The following is a 17,606-nucleotide window of genomic DNA, read 5'->3' on the forward strand; positions in this document are numbered from 1 at the left end:
AGAAAAGGCCTCCTTCCACCTGCCTCCTTCTCTCTTCTTGTGCTCCTGGCCTAGACCTTCTGCATGTCTTTTAAGCAGGTTTTTCTCATCTGCTGCTGAGCCAATTCAACACTTTAGAACAGCAGAAAACTAATCCAGGAAGAAAGTGAGTAATTTTCTGTTGAATTGAGTTGAATGGGCTCAGCTCAGGGAGCTAATAAAAGGAGGGTATAGATAGGTAGGGAAAAAAACCAACTGCTTCCCTGTAGTGATATAAGAATTTATCCCTCTCTTTAAATTCTCTTTAAATTATTATCTTTAAATTATTATCTTTAATTATTCTCTTTAAATTATTATCTTACACTCACATTGACCATTTTCAGAATAATTTCCAGGCATGATGAAGAAATTATTCTATAAACTTCCCTTCTTTACAGAAGTTTATCCCATGTGTTTGGGATATCTTGTGTCCTTAAGACAACCTGGGCTTAAAACTACTTAGTTGTGTTTACTGCTTCATAGACTAATCTCTTAACATTTCTTTCAGTAAATACTCATGTTTTCTCCTAAGCAGCCTAGATTCTGCTGAATGCAACCAAGACAGATGGTGAATTTCAGTTTTCCACATAAACCATTAGCTTATACAAGAGGAAACAAAGACTCACTTTTATGTTTATGGGTTCTATGTCATGGACCATGTAGCCATGCACATCCATAAATATTCTTGAAAGGCCCCAGCATGCTCCAGCTGAACTGGCTGCACTTTTGGCACAGATGCCAACAGGAGCAGCCCACATCTGGCAAAAGGAAGAAGTTACTTTTAAGTGCAGTGCCCTGAAACTCTGCAGGCTGACACGCCTGGCTGCTCATGCTTATGGGGAGAAACATCCAACACAACTCCTAATGTAAACCTCAGCTACTGAATCCCTCTCATTTTCTAGGCAACCGTCCAAGCTGTATTTAAAGTGAATTTCTTCTTGCCCATTCGACACAGTGTCTCCAGATCCTCCTCAGCTGGTGACGCGATGTTTACAGTGGTTTCCTACTGCATTTTTGACCTCACAAACTTGTGAGCCACACAGCTATTTAAATCAACAAATCCTGCCGGGAAACACGCTTCAGGGAAAAGCTTTTAAAACAGGCACTTAGATATAGTCAAGCTGCAAGGCTCATGAAGCACTAGTTTTTTGAACAAAGCATGGAATAATTTGGGACACAACACGTTGTGTTGCTACACCAAAGAGACTCCTAGAATGGGTTTAAAAAGGCATTGATGCTGTAGGTTGAATAATCTAGCTTCCAAAGCATGGCCCAGAGATGCCCACAGATCCATGAACAACTTCTGAGGCATTCATATAAAACAGAAAAAAAACTCAAAACAGAATGAGAAATTAATTGGAAACTGGTTACAATTCACAGTACAGGTGCAGCACCATATGCACATACACAGAAAATGGAACTGCAGGGGGGGGAATTTGCAAATCTAAAGTGGCTGAAAAGTTTTTGTCTAATGAATCATTTCTTTTCACCACTTCAAAGATCAAGAATAACCCAAAATATCAATTTTGTTGAGTAATACCATAGTCCCACAGTTAAAAACAAATGTGTTGTGAAACCTACACCTGTCTTCTCATTGGTATTGTTACTAGACAAAAGCCAGAGTGCCAGATCCCTGCTCATGGAAGCAGCCTGGAGTTTTGAATATTTAATTTCCACAAGTCTTTTAATATTTATTAGTCTGTGAAAATAACAATTCTTTACATAAGTAACAATACCAACTTGTTAAAGTAGATAATTTAAAACCTGTGAATGACAAACAGCAGCGCATCATTTCCAAACTTCTAGTTGAAGGAAGCAAGGGAACCCAAAATGAAGACAGCTGTCAAACAGAAAAACAAAAACTGCCAGAGGATGAAAAAGCACAGGTGCCAGCCAGACTGACACACAGGGAAACCCAACTCCTTGGGCCGCAGAGCAGGAATAGATCTAGCATCACCAGCATAACTTGTCTCCCTGTGCAGCACATCACAGCCCTGCCCTCAGGATGCTCATTTAAAGGAGGCAGTGGTTGACATTCCAGCCTATTTTATCCTTCACGCTGCAAGTGGAATTGCCTATGTGAGTTAATTGCTAAACTTGTTTTGTAATGAGGAGATCTGCCTGATTAAACTTTGTCAGAGACATGAGCCATGCATTTTACATGGGCTGCCTAACTACCATCCAAGGTGTTTTGCTGCTTTGGCTGCCAGCTGGGCTAAGTAAAAGCCTATGACCTGTAGCTCAATCCACACCACCAGTGGGAAGAGTGAGCGATTCACAGCAATATATTAATCTTGAAAGATTGTTAAATAAAAAATCTCTTGCAAGAGGTCTTTCACAAGACTTTACTTCCTCTTCTCCCAACATGGTCTGTAGACCTTGAACTGGAACCTGGAGTTTTGACAGACTGATGCACTTCCTTTGGGTGTTCTCTCTGCCCTTGACTGATGCACAGTGGATGCAAACTCATGGACCTGCTCACAGCCATTCACAGCTGTGGCCTTGTGAGCAAACCATACACATTCCTGCTGAATTCTGCCAAAACCTAAGCTCACTTTCTCTGGCCTACTATCCTTCTAAGTTTTCTGCTTGTCAAATTAACCTCCTGAATGTGAACACAATACAGTCTGTGTCTTTCAGTAACTAGAGGCAGAATCTCTTGGAGTTTTGAATGGATGTCTTTAAATAAGTTAATGATGCCAAAGCATATTTATGGCAGTTTGGATTTAATTACTATTGTTGTAGTTGAATTAAAAGTAATTTAAACTGATAAAGTAGATTTGTAACCTATATTGACATCACTGGCATATAGAGTTGAATGTTGAGCTTCTGTCCACAGTAAAGAGAGACACAAAACCACTCAAGACTTTGAATGTTCTGGGTCAAGGGACTTTGGCTCAGCACTGCATGGGAAAGGGAGAGAAGTTCAGGTAAGGAGAGGGATGGTAGTGAGTAAATAAGACATAAGAAGTTTGTAGCCTTTTTCCTGCTGTGCAAAGGAGCCACCAGACAACAAGCAGAGAGAAGTGGACAAAAAGCCAAGAAAATCTAAGCCAAGGCACCACGGCAGAAAGCCAGGAGGGGGAGAGATCCTGGCATTTGGAGTGCTGTGTGGCAATTAGAAGTGAAGAAATTGCCTCCATTCTGGCTCTATCTTCAGGAAAACAAGGCTGTGCACATATCCTTTGCAAGACAAGGTTGCATACGAGACTCTGCACAAGGCTGAGTGGAGGAAAGGGTTTGTTCTTCTTCCTTAAAGTCCTCCCTCATCTGAAAGGGTCCAGTAGCAGTAAATATCCATTTTACAGGGTAATGTGGGGGGAAAAATAAAGGAAAAAGCATACTTAAGAATGCTAGGTAAGAAATTTATTTCCTGTGTTAGGTTGTGGGCTCAAGCTCAGGGCAAGCCACTTTCTCTACCTCTACCTGATGTTGCTGCCACCATACCATACATACGGATCAGGAACAGGAGGTACTGAATTCTTTACTTTTCTGCCAGTTTTGCTTCAAAGCCTTTTATGACTACCACTCCATCAAGAAACTTGTATGATTTCAAATACAAATGAAAAACAGTTGTTGCTTTCCACCTAGTTTGGCTTTGAATTGTTGATAAATTGAGGAGTTAAGATTGCTGGATATTGTGCTACTTCAGAAAAAAATGGCAATTTTGTCCAAGGGAGAAGGAATATTCACTCAACAGTGAGTGATTACATACAAGGAAAAAAGAAGGGAATTTAAGGCTTGAGAGGCTTGTATTTTATGAAAAATATCTGACACAGACACCACACTGAAAGCAGATTTAAAGCCTTGTGAAACAAAACATAGAAGGGAAGTCTTATGTATTAAAACAATAAGACATCTCTCCTAATTTGTCTCCTCCATTAGGAAAAAAAAAGGTAGCAAATATTTCTGGTAGATATATTTCACATCAGTGCTATTTGCTGTGACTAAAAATTACACATTTTGTAGTTTTTCTGTTGTATTTCACACACTCATGCACACAGAGCCTGCTTGTCTCAGTCATCTGTTACTTCCTATCCAACACTGTTTGTGGACTCTGTTTCCCAAGCCTTAAATCTTGCCAGGAAATAGAGATTCTAAATAGATGCAATTAATAACTACAATGATAATAAAAAATACTTGTGGCCAAAATACCTAGCCAAAAAGATACTGATCACATCTAAAGGTATGAAAACACTTCTTGCCAAAGAATTCAAATTAGATTTTGCTAGGAACACTGAATATCCTCTGGGTTTTGTGTTGGTTTTTGGTTTGTTGTTTAAAATGTACATGGGTTTCCATTTTGTTGTTTCCACTTGTCCTTGTGTTATTAAACCAATATTTTGAGTTTTCCATGGTCTATTGCACCAATGTCAAGGAAACTTATATAGCCACAAGAATAGGGGAAGTTAGGAATGGCAGGGTGTTCTTTCCATCCATCCCACTGAAGCAAGCTACCAAAACAGGCTGAAAAAATCAAGACTTATGCTCCCTCCCATGCTGTGTTGGCTGAAAGGCAGTCAGAGGAAAAGGGAGGAGCCAAGACTGCTTGTTTGCTGAAGGCATGTGGCTGCAGAGGTTAGAACAGGAGAGCAGCTCTTCAATTACTTGTGTTGCAGTAGTGGCAGTCATAGTCCAGGACCCCATTGAGTCATTAACAATACAAATGTGGAACAAAATCAGCAATCTTTGAGCTTTGGTTAGCCAGGGGTATTTCATGCCCCTTTAAGGGATGGGGATTTGCATGTTTATGGTTGGGAAATAACAATGTTTGAGTCCATTGGAGCTTCTCCTGTTACCAGTGCACAGGGGACTGTATAGATGGGAAGAAAAGAATCAGCGTTACAGCCAGTGACCATCTACTACATCCAGCCCTTTCCTCTGAGTGAGGCAACTACACTTCATTTCAGGAATAATTATTGAGTCCTGGGTATTTTCCCCATTTTTCTCAGCTTCAAATAATTTTTGTGACAAGCCATAGTAGAATCATGTTTTCGTCAGAAATGGAAGTTAAGTAAACCATGCTCTAATTCTCCTAGCCAGAGGGAGGATCTGTGACAGCAACTTCTTCCATATGCCCATTTTCTATTTTCAACTCTATTTCATAAATAACAGGCTTTCAGAATTGTTCACTCCATACTGCCCAGCTCTACTAGCTGCACATCTATGTCAGAGGACTTGCATCCAAAACTAGAGCTCAGAGCATTTACACAAGAGGGAAGCAGTTAAAAAAAATAAAAGAACATGAAACACCACTGCAAAGCAGAGGCTTTGCCACTGCAGACACTTAAAAACCACGGCTCTGCACATCCAGATTTGTCCTGCCAGAGCACTGAGAAACATTTCTAGTGTGCCACTGTATCCAGGGCTGCTTGGGCTTCCTGAAATCAAATTCAAGGAGCACACACCGACTCAACACTTAGACAGCAGGGTGCCACGCTTGGCACTTGACACAGATTTGAGTTTCCCATTATTAGAGCAAGATTACAAGCCCTCAGTGAGTAGGAGGAGACAACAGAGAAAAAGAGGTAGTCACCAGAGATAGAAGTACCTTATGTTTTTTGGAGGGCTTCTGTCAACATGGTCAGTGCTCATGAGAGGGTGTCTAATCATTGAGAGCCAAATGTAGCGACAACTTTCTTCTGATCAGTTATTTGTTGCTGCCAGTTCCACCATGTCCCTGCACCCCAGCCTGGCTCCTCTGAGATGGCCAGGATTGTGAGAGGCTACCTGTGAAACATGGTAGGGAGAGCCAGGCATGGTCATAGGAAACACAGAAAGATCACAATTTCTTCTAGAAAAACCCTACTTTCTAAGATGGAAGGTGATTGAGAGGAATTTGTACCTTCCTTGAATGGAAGGCCATGTAAAAAACAGCCTGCCACACCTATGTGTGGGCTGCTCATCAAATCCTTGATTAGCCATTGCTGTCTTTTCATTGTCTATCCATCTGTAATCGGTAGACAACCAACCCACATTTGCCAGGTAAGGTTCTTGCTAAACTGCTGACCTGAATCTGTTCACAGAAGCAAAAAGCAAGTGCCAGAGCCTGAAGTGGAGAGAGAGACTGAAGAAATACAGTGGGGAGAACATAAAAAGCTTTTAGCAACATATTGTCAGGTAAGGATATATAATCACACGGATTATAAGGATTATAGAAGGATATATAATCACACGGATATACATCTTTCAGCGCAATTTGTTACAGTCTAGGTGGCACTTCAGAAGCAAAAAGGAAATCAGCCTTGCAGATCTCAATTTAGAGATTGAGGTCTGCAATTTTCAGATCTCTGCAATAATTTAGATGTCTGGCATCCTGAGGTGTCCATAGCTTTGCACTGGATATAGGGGTGTCCCTATATACCACAGAGCTATCCAGCCTTCTGGATTTTTATGAATTCATTGCCTGTTAAACCAGAAAGTCTTCAGTGAAGGTGTAAGCTCCCAAAGAGAAGATGGACTACACCTGTTCATATCACTACAGGGCTGTTGGTTTTCATTACCTGTCCCCTGGAGAATCACCTTATGGCTCCTTCAGTGCTCACAAATGACACAGCTGAGTGCCGTGGTCCTGAGCAGTGCAGGAGCAGCAAGGGACTGCTGGCATTCCTCTGCCACATTGGGGATGGATGCTCTGCAATGCCTGAGCTAATCACCAGTGCACATCTCACCACCTGCAGCAGTCATCCAACCCCTGAACAAACAAATCATGCTCTCTCTTATGGATCCCAAAAAAATTTATGCATGGCAAATCTAACAGCTTCATCCCAGTGGTTTGAATTTCCCTGGACAGGTATTTAGACATGCAGGGAACGTGTTACTAATAGAAAAGTTCCTCTGACTTCAGGAACTCTCAGAGCTCATTTGAAATACAGTCAAATGCATGGATTAGCTAACATTTGATTAAATCTCTCCAGTGACAGTTAACAGACTCCTTTGGTGCTTGATGCCTTTTGTGGACTCCTGGATGTCTTTTGCACTACTGTTTACAGAGCCTGGCCTCAGGCAGGTATAATTTGCTTGCATTTGCAGAGACGCTTTATGACAGTTTACAAAACATGGAATAAACTCTTAAACTAGGAGTTCTCTGTGCTAGGCACTGTATGGGGAAGAGGAAGACAGTTCCTGCTCTGGTCCTTGCTTCCTCCCCTCTGCGTTGCTTTAAATATGAGCATTTATCATATTTATAGATCATATCATACGCTTGACCTCTTCCCAGATGCTGCAGCAGCAGAAATGTGAGAAACCACCCTTTTCACCTTAGATCAGTCCTAAAATCAGTCCTAAAACTACCATGTATTAGTTCTTCCATCTTATTGCATACCTAAAATACATCTATGAACCTCTCAAAACCTGAGCCTCCTCCTAAGTGCTAACAGCACGTTCTCAAATACTTTGTCTAGACTTGAAATATGTTCAAGCAGCAAGGTCCGAGTGGGGAACAGACAATGTGTTTAGTTCATGATAAATTAACTGGAATGAAGGCTAATCTTCAAGGCTGACATGTTCTGCCTCTCCTCAAGAGCCTGAAGGCAGGAATGGAGTTGAGTGAAACTTTTTGCACAGGACATGGGATTTCCCAAAAAAGACGATCTGATCATCTGTGGGTTCAAACATATTTTCCCAAAATGTCTGCTCTCCAGTGCTTCAGTGAAAAAAGTCTAACCAACTGCCCTCTCAACTTGAGATCCCCACATCAATGCCTACAGACAGCTAGGTTACACAAACACGAGTCTAATTCAGATTTTGTAGCACATACAACAACCTCCCTTCGATGCCTGAAAGGAGGAAAAAATATAAGCATTTTCCTACATTCTTACTACAAAACAACACCTACAAGACTTCAGCATCTTGTTACTATGAAAATATTCTGGATGCGAGACTTCCCTCTAGTGGAAAATCCACGAACTTTTCATTAGGAGCTGCAGTTAAGGTATGGAAAAACAAATGCCGTAAGTACATATAACGTTGCTGCTGAAACAGCAAGTGGCAAGTGCATTCACACATGCCAACACGATTATGTTTCAACCTTATGTGTCACACTTAATGCTTGACCTCTTCCTACATGCTGCAGCTGCAGAGATGTGAGACACCGCCCCTTTCACCTTAATTGCCAGTTCAGGACTAAATGTTGGCTATCCGTACATGTATCAGGTCAGGGTTTTCCATTAGGGCCTGGGTTTGGAACAAGCTTATTTTCTATGATGAAAAGTTTTCAGCCTTGGGGTATGCCTGCCTGCAGGAACAGGAGGAAAGAGGTACTGTGTGAGGTGGCAGGACAAAATGTGAGGTTAGATTAGATGCTGAGTCAATGAGTTCTTTTGACATTTATGCTGTTAACACAATTATTCAGTTGGTGAAGGGATCAGCAATAGGAATTTTAGAAAAGCCCCTACAAACCAGCTCAAAACAAAAGGTTTTTAAAGATCCAGAAAACAAGACAGGTGAGTAAATAAATGTACTGTAATTAATAGCAATCATAATCAAGACATCTATAGCTTCATATCCAGACTGTGAAAGAAATTTGAAGGTGTTGCTAAGACTGGTAAAGAGCAAATGAAGCCTAATTAACCTTTATAGCAAAAGAGCACAGAAAAACTCACACAATTATAGGGCTACAGAACATCTGGTGGGGGTGGGCAGCAAACCTAAGGTCAAGTCAGAATTGTGCCCATGCCTTGTTGCACACATATCCCAGTGGGGTTTGTCCTACATTCATCATTATGCATTCAGGAAGCACTGCTGCTACTCCTGTTGTTCCCAGCTCCTCCTTCTGTTTGAAGAGCACAGCCACAGCAGACTCAGACTGAAAAGCCAAGCCAGAAAGGCAGCTTCTTGCACCAGAAATGCAACATTTTTGATCACCTGCTAGGCAGCATGGATAAATCCTGAGCCATGCTAGCTCGCAGTGCTGGCACGGTGTCCCAAGCAGCAGCAGTGCCTGCACTGCAAGGCAAGAGGAGCTGCCCTGCTTCAGAGCACTGCTGCCACAGTTCCCCTGCACTGGATTCTGCCAGATGAGTCTGATGAACTCATTAACCACCAGAAATCAGAGCAGTCAAAACATAAAACATCTTTGTCAGTTCAGGCTGCTCAATTCAGCTCATCTCTCTGAATGATCTAATGCTGCCAGGCTTGTTTAGATAAATGAGGTCCTGCATTCTGCCAGCAACCTTGTGCTGCATTTGCGTATTTTCCTTCTTTGTGCCTGGAGACCTTAAGGTGTTAGGGTACACAGCACACCCTGCCCATCTGCAACAAAGACGAAATTTGGAAGAAGAGATCAGACTGCCAAGCATTTGTTACCCCAAGAAGTTCACACCTGCAATGACAGCCCTGAGGGAACCTCAGCAGGCTGCATGCCTCCAGCAGTTCTAAGAGAAAACTAAACCACTCACTGCATGACAGAAGACTCAATTTCCAGAATTAAGTTCCTACAACTCTTAGCCTAGATATGAAAACTATTCATCTACGTTATCAAGGAATCCACTGCTGAAGAGGAACCCTGGGTGTTTTTGTTGACATCTGACTTCAAGTGTCAAGTTAAACAGCACAGGACCAGATAAGTAGTCCTATCTAGAGTGCCACAGCCTTCTTTTTGAAGGCCTGAATTAAATCTCCAGCAAGGGAAGTATTATCACTAAAAAAAGACAGAAGACACTGTATCACTTCATGTCTTCACCATATGGTGCAAGTGGTTCTCAGGTGCTGCTGAGCCAAAACAATCCCATTATGGTCCACCTTTCCCTGCCTAAGACATCTTTGAGCCAGGTGTTCCACAGCAAACAGCTCATGGTGAATACTTAAGACAAAACCACATCACCACTTCTCAGTGCTACTATCACAGAATCATAGAATGGTTTGGGTTGGAAGGAACCTTAAACACTGCCTGATTCCAATCCCCCTGCCACGGGCAGGGACACCTTCCCTTAGACCAGGTTGCTCAGAACTCCATCCAACCTGGCCTGGAACATTGCCAGGGATGGAGAATCCACAGCTTCACTGAACACCCTGTTCAAGTGTCTCACCATCCTCAGATTGTGAGGATCGAAAGAATTTCTCCCTGCTATCTGATCCAAATCTATTGATTGCAGTCTGAAGCCATTACTATTTACTATTTTTATACACATCTCAATCTACTAAATAGTAATTTTTTTCATAACCACTTACAGAGTTAACATTAAACCAGTGAATGTTGCAACTCAATAGAAAAAAATGAAAATGATGGGTTAAAGTTTGATGTCCATAAATATGCAAAAATTCCAAACCAAAGGCAAATGTGTACAAAATAATTTATTACAGCATAACATATGTTGGCAATATCTTACAGTGAATTTTCCATTCAACATTTTTTTAAAATCTAAACAGATGACACACAAAGGAGAATTTTAATTAGAACAGTTTATTTGAGTTAATAAAATCCCCTCTTCATGAACTGGTATTTGCCTTTGAGGGGCTAGTTAATATTACTGAAATTATTTACATTGCAGTGAAATAAAAACAAACCGAGATTGAATAATTCCATTACGGTTTCCAGAAATTTTCTGTACAAGCCACAGTATAATTATGTTTTGATAGCAGTCTTTATAGAATGTAAAGCTGTCATGTGATATGTAGCCATTTTGTCTAGCAATGCTATGCTTTAAATAGGTATATTAGATTTAAACTTCCATTTTGATGTGTTGTATATTTAATAGTTAATGCACCAGAATACAAAGTAAGAAAAAGGTTCATTATGATTTGTAGTCAGCCTCTTTGTGCTCCCTTAAACAGTTTTAAAATGTAAAACATATTTCTCTGTTTTGCCTTTCAGCACCTACAGCAATAGCATTTAGGCAGGAGAAATTCTGGAGTATTGGCCATAATACTTAAGTAGACAACTAAGACTTTTAATGGAGGTAATACAGCACACCCACCAGTGAGTTTTTATGATGTAGAGGAAAACTGTATTCCCCATTACTGTACCTTCTGCACTTGCACAAAATTGGAGCAGCTTTTTCATCCTAAGTGTCAACAGGTGAACAAATGGGGAGAAACCAGAGGGAAGAAGAGGAAAGGGGAGATGGAACAAAGGACAAACAACAGTATTCAAATTCATTATGTCTTCTCAGGGAATCGCTTCAGAATATGAAAACTTTAAAATGTTAAACTGACCATAAAACTAAGGAAACGATAGCTATGGAACACAAGATAGAGGGAATAGGTTTCAAAAAACCTTAGACATTTGTTGGTTTGGGTTTTTTTACACAAACCTAATCTTCATATCTGTCAACACCGGTTCCATATAAGACACACACCTGACAAAAACATGCAACCCCCCCCAATGCTTTCGTTGTTGCTGTGCTTCAAAAGAAACCAAACTGACCAAAGATTAAAAAAGAAATCCAACCAAAACAACTCAGAAAAAAAACCCCTAAAGAACAGTAAAGACAAAGAGGGCAATTCAAGCAGCACTTCAGTCTTAATCTGCTAAAAACTCTCAAATGATAATTTATTAACAAGATATGTTCACATAGATCTGCATATGTAACAACACTTAAGTGAAAGCAGTCTTTAATATCCATATTATTGTGAGGGAGGGCTGATGAATTATTAAAAGACTTAAACCTGTACAAGTATAAACATGAAAAATGCTGAGTAAAGATGTTTACATAAATATTGGCAGTTTTCATTGGGAGGAAAAAAAACCCTAATAGCATACTCCATTTAACTATCCAAATATTTTGTTTTAGATACCTGTTAAAGATATTAAAATACAACCTGGAAAAGTAACCCTGATCTGTATCCAGCCAGCATGTAATGAGAGTCAGAGTTTCATATACATGTGTGTATGTAGGTATACACACACACACACAGGGGCTTGCACACACTACTTCAGATTTCATTGGACAGCAAATCATGGTTAATGGCCGTGTGATTGACAGATGCAATGCTGCTGTTGTCTTCGTTTGTGGCAGGCATGAAGGCAGACGTAAAAGGAAACAGTTTATGACATGCTGCTTGATATTCTTCACATTGAGCATGGCAGCTTCCAAAACTGCCATCAAGCAACGCCTCAAAAACCTTCGTTAATGTCTAAAGAAACAAAAGCATCCGTTAATAAATGCAATTCAGAATTGTTTTATTTTTAAGGGCACATATTGTTAAACAACACTAGTTTGAGCAAACAGGTTTCTCTGGTGGTACTTACGTATCTTCTACTTACAGGAAAAATTTGAAATCTTGTTCTTTCAAGTAATCATTTATCATGGTTAATGAAGCATGCACATTATCCTGCATTACACTGTACACTATTTAAGACCCCACACAGTTGGTGGCTTTATATACTGTATCTTTTACCTTCACATTTTTGTCTCTCATGTTTTTATCCAATCTAGTTGCAACAGCAATTGCCTTTTCTTGTCTTGATTTGTCCAGGAAATACATCATCTTTGCACCTTATCACAAGACAAAACCCACAATGTTTAGTTTTCCTAAATGCCATACAACATATACAGACAAACAGAACCTGAAAACTTACATATAAATGTGAATTAGACTTCCTACAAGTTTTAATAAACTATGTCTTTCTCCCTGATTTGCAACTGGAAACTAATGAAACTAAAGCCATTTTGAAATTTATTAGAAGCATAAGGATTGAATAATAACTGGAGACCTGTTCCTGCAAGAGTGACATGCCTCACTTGACTGACAGGTCTTTAGGAGAGAAAAATATCACAGAGTACATTGATGACAAGTGCTTCAAATCAGCAGGCTAAATGAAATCCATCCAACAAACACAGGAGTGAGTAATTCTCAGAGACACATTGAATTCTCTTTAGATGTACTGGAGCTAAGTGAACAACAGTTACTAAACAGCTGTGGAATATGGCCCAGTAAAAGTTCAGGCCAGTCCACCTGGCAGAACACAGGGCCATGGCTGCTCACCCAGAGCTAAGGACACAGCTCAGGTACAAGGAAAGCGCAGCACAAGTTTGGTGCTTTGCCTAGACCAGACTACACTGGTGGAAAAGAAAACACTGCATTGTGGAACTACACAGCTTCTCAGACCACAGACAGATTGCCAAAACTGGCCTGGGCATCTCTGCAAAATTCTGCTCCTTGCAACATAGCTGCCTTAATTTAAAATCTCATCTTAATGAATGTGTTGGCATTTAATGTGCTTTCCCGTTTGCCCAAGTACAAAGTCCAGACCCACCCCACTATGTAATCTACTCAAAAACCCAAAAAGCTTAATCATCTTACTGGAAAAGTTAAAACCCCACATTCTGGATCTTTTGTCTGTATTTTGGTTTTGCTCAACTCATTTCCCCAATTATTAGTTTTCCCAATTAAATAAAGTATCCTAGTTCTTACTGCTTTTTGTAGGTTTAAGAAAATAAATTGCTAGACTCAATGCAGAGCCATTATTGCCCAAACTTATATTAACCTAGTTGCTCTTGCCTAAAGTTAGGGAGGCTATGGTACAGAAATTGCAAAGTGGTTAGAAGTCTGCTTACAGTTTTTCACTAGTAATTATAAGCTGAGAAAGCACTCATTTGTGCTCTCAGACTTAAGGTCATTTGTGCTCTCAGACTTAGGGTTTGGTCTTCCAGATCTTCATGCCTGCAAACTTTAATTAAAGATAACTGTTCAAGAAACTTAAAAATTGTACAGTAGGTAAGCCAATTGCCTCAAACCTGTTCCAGCATAAACAGAAGACTGACACATAGCTGAAGTCCTAAAGCTACCAAAACCCTAGCCAGTGACTGTAGTGTTTTCCTTAACACTGGAGGATCAGAATAATAAGACCTGTAAAGCAGCCAGTGAGATGCTCAACAGTCACAAGAGTGGAAGAACACATCCCTAAGAATTAGGAGCAATTGACTGCTGAGATATCCGTACTTGACTTCCCAAATCCTGAGCCTGCTTACAGGAAAAAGGTACCAGTACTTCTCTAAAAATGCTATCCTGAAACACAGATCTTATTATACAAGCCAATGGAAGTTTGTGGTATTCTACCTAACCTTCCTTTAGAGCAATGAGCAATCCTCTGAAGCTCACTTCTTCCAGTTATTCTGGACAGAATAACTGGAACTGGGTAACTTTTAAAGACCAGGTGAGGTTAGCACTAAGTACTTGGAAGTGCCTGATAAAACTACACTTACTTTTGTTTCTTAAGTGCTGGAAATGCATTTTATTTTCTCTACCAGCTTATCAAGTCACATCAGTATTCCAAATCTTTCTGTAATCATTCAATTCCAATATCCTTTGACTTAGCTCCAGCAGCTACTTGTGGCTCTTCTATAGAAACAGTATCTGAGTGTCAGATTTCAACATTTTCACTACTGACTATGAAGCAGAAAAGCAAAGGCTGCATAACAAGTCCATCATGGTACTTTTATTGATGCTGTTGCTACATGATAAAGTTATGAGTAGGAACAGAGACATTCCAGCTGAAAAGAAAACAGGGAAAAGCACTTGCGAATGGATATGGGATTTTGTTTTATATTTTCTAATGCTTAAAAAAAAAAAAAAAAAGCAGCTCTAACAGGAAGAATGACAGTGCTTCAAAACTTGAGTATCTATAGTGGTTTGACTGCACTTTTTGAAGGTAAGGAGCAAATTTCTTATGCGTCTAATAAAGTGAAGTACATTTAAAGAAAATGGTACAAGCTGACAGAAAGGCCCCTCCCCCCAACCCCCCACATATAAACATGTAATTTTACATCTCATCAGAATTTATGTATGAATTCATAGAATGGTTTGAATTTGAAGGAACTTCAAAGATCACCTAGTTCCACATGCCCTGCCATTCCCAAGGCCATCTTACAGTGGACCAGGATGCACTAAGCCCCATCCAACCTGCCCTTGCAGATTGCAGATAAAGATTCTGGTTTTACATCACTTAAATCATCTCCTTTTCAAGAGCATGAAAAAGTTAGACAAACCTGACAGCTGGTGCTGAATGGAGGTAGCATTGTGTTTGAGAAATTCTTCATTAAAACTCTCCAGGTTTTTATTAACAAATATTTTCTGCATTTCTTGAGTTAGGACCTTGCTCACAATTTCTGGGAGGTTACTATGGTCAGACACTAGAAGAGGGAAGGCAGGGGGGAGAGAAGCAAAAAAAATGCCATTTAAACAACTGCAGAAAACACTGAAACCACCTAAAGCACTGCTCAAGGTCCCTGTTTTAGAATTTGTGCACAGAAACACAAATCTCAGATCAAAATGTGTCAACACAAACACTGCTGATGCATTTACAGAGGAAACTCTCATAAAGGATGCTCTGTCGTGTAAACTTTCTATTACATGTTCAACACACAAACTGTTTCAGTCAGAATCATTCTCCCATATTGGCCGCTTATTTTCTTAAATATTACGGTTTTCCAGGATCCTTAGAACACTCATTTTGCTGTGAAATCTAGCCAAAATGAGTTGTTGGGTCCACCTGGTGGATTAATGGAGGAAGGTATAATACATACACAGTACACTGGGTAGCACAGCCTATGTTTTCTTTGGTATTGCCATGAAAAAAACATATTTGTTTTTATTTTTCTTTGTTTGTGTTTCAAGTGTACACATCACAAAAATATGTAATTATGTACTTGCAAAATGTAACTTATATCTTTATAATTACACAAATACCTATTTCACACACAGACATATTTCCTACACACATACCAGCTTTAGAGAATTTAATCAAGCACTCATGTAGCCATGGGTTATTCCTGTTGATAGCAAAAGCTCTTTTGACAGACTGTAACATTAACAGAAACTTTCCTATGGGAAGAAGAGAAAAAAAATATTAGGAAACCAAGATTAAGAATACAGAACATTTTCTCTTCATAATCAATGACTGTTTTCTTTAGTAAATCTAGTAAAATACTAGAAACATCAGTTTCTACACAGAATTAGAAACTAAGCTTATTTTCCCATTCAAATTGCTTAATAAAGCAGAAGTTCTTGCTGCTCCAACTCTGCTGACACTGCACAGATACTGCCACCTATTTAGCTTTGGTCTCCTCTAGATAATTAAAGATCACACCACAAATACTATTCCACAGTATTTAAGAGTACATACCACAATATAATCTGCTCTTAGGGCTTTTTTTCTTAAGGGTGACTAAATAAAAATGCTATTTACTCTATTATTAGGTATGATGCATGCCTCAGCTTCAGTCAGGTAAGTATTTCAGATCATTTTCCACTACACTTGGATAACACAGGCTGAACTGAAGGACTAAAATTTTGTAAAGCAAAAATAAAATTAAGCAGTACTTTACCTTTTCTAAAGTATATTTCAAATGCTAATAAGTGTGTTTCTATATCATCTCCAATAAGATTCTTAAGTGGTATAAGGAACTTAATGGCTTCTTCTAATGGATTTTCTACCTGTTTTAAGAAAAGAACAGTGAAAATTATGGCTTAAAACAAACATCAAATAAAGTCCAACAATAATTTCTGTTACTCAAAGCATTTAAATAATCAGAGGCCAAAGGTGAGCTGAAGCTAGCTTTCTGAATTAAACAGCACCATAACAAATTTTGCTGTTTAAATAAAAATATTAAAGGGCTTACTCATCATCTCATGTTGACAAAGACAACATCATTGCCAACACTGGCACTGCTTGTGCACTCAGTGCTGTAATTTAGCATTTAGGAAACTATTAAATACAACCACTTTAGACAACAAGCTTGAAGTTTACTGTGATAATGGAGGTAGTTCTTTATGCATAGCAAAATACTGGCTCATGCCTTCAAAGTTTGCAAATTGCAGTAATTTCTGTTACTTTTTCCTCTATTCACTGTATGAAAATCAGATTTCTTCAAGCAAAATGCTTTTTTTTTGTTCAGTATCTATTTTAATGAATACGACCTACTGCTTGGAAAAAATCCCTGAAATCTAAGGACAGTAACAATATTAATGTACAACTTGGATTTATTGATGAAAAATACGTCTCTTCAGTGTAAAAAGAGATGGACTACAAAAAAAGTACCTCTGCATGCAAAAATGATTTTATAAAAACGCCTGGATTCTTTTAGGAGAATCAGATAGCAAACCCATATTATAGGCTTTTTATGATAATCATGAGAGTTCAACAAGAAAGACCATGCTAACCCTTTCCAGTTTTTCAGGAACCAGCTCTTCCCTGGGTCCACTAGTTTCCTCCTCCTCTTCATCTCTCTTTTTCTTTTGATTTTTTTGCTGTCGTTCTCTTTCTGCATGCTTTCTTTCTTCTTCAAGTTTTGCTTTCTTCTGTGCTCTTCTTTGCTTACTAAGCATTTTCTTCAATTCTTTGGCTGAGAGATTTTCTACAGATTAAAGTAACAGACAACATATAAAGTATTTAATTCAAAATCTTGTTTCTCAAACAACTCAGGTCATTATGCTTCTCCCCATCTCAATTTGGCAAATTTTTAAGTGATTTCCATAACTACCAGCAGTCACAAGAGTATCACCACTACACAGGCCAACACTCCTGCTGGATTGGTATTTACAGCCTAACCCAACACTTGATCTTGCATATTTTTTCTTACATGGCTGTTAAAGAAACCTCAGTGATTTCAAAGGTTAGCTACATAAAGTTGTTACATCTGTCACAG

General features: G+C 39.3%; 1 protein-coding gene across 2 annotated transcripts in view; it reads right to left on the reverse strand.

Annotated features, from left to right (window-relative positions):
* Window positions 1-10,296: 10,296 nt before the first annotated feature.
* The window catches only part of NAA16 (N-alpha-acetyltransferase 16, NatA auxiliary subunit), a 61,402-nt gene continuing 54,092 nt past the window's right edge, over window positions 10,297-17,606 (reverse strand). For both annotated transcript variants that reach the window (XM_071448273.1, XM_071448274.1), the window contains exons 15-20: window positions 17,122-17,315; window positions 16,287-16,395; window positions 15,685-15,783; window positions 14,949-15,092; window positions 12,358-12,455; window positions 10,297-12,093 (exon numbers count right to left, since the gene is read on the reverse strand). In XM_071448273.1, the coding sequence (XP_071304374.1) occupies window positions 11,893-12,093; window positions 12,358-12,455; window positions 14,949-15,092; window positions 15,685-15,783; window positions 16,287-16,395; window positions 17,122-17,315 (845 nt within the window). In that variant the 3' untranslated portion in view covers window positions 10,297-11,892. The remainder of the gene's footprint in view (window positions 12,094-12,357; window positions 12,456-14,948; window positions 15,093-15,684; window positions 15,784-16,286; window positions 16,396-17,121; window positions 17,316-17,606) is intronic.

The sequence above is a fragment of the Agelaius tricolor genome, unplaced genomic scaffold (assembly GCF_023055355.1).
Source record: "Agelaius tricolor isolate 1412-34295 unplaced genomic scaffold, bAgeTri1.0.p SCAF_26, whole genome shotgun sequence".
In the NCBI taxonomy this organism is placed as follows: Eukaryota; Metazoa; Chordata; class Aves; order Passeriformes; family Icteridae; genus Agelaius; species Agelaius tricolor.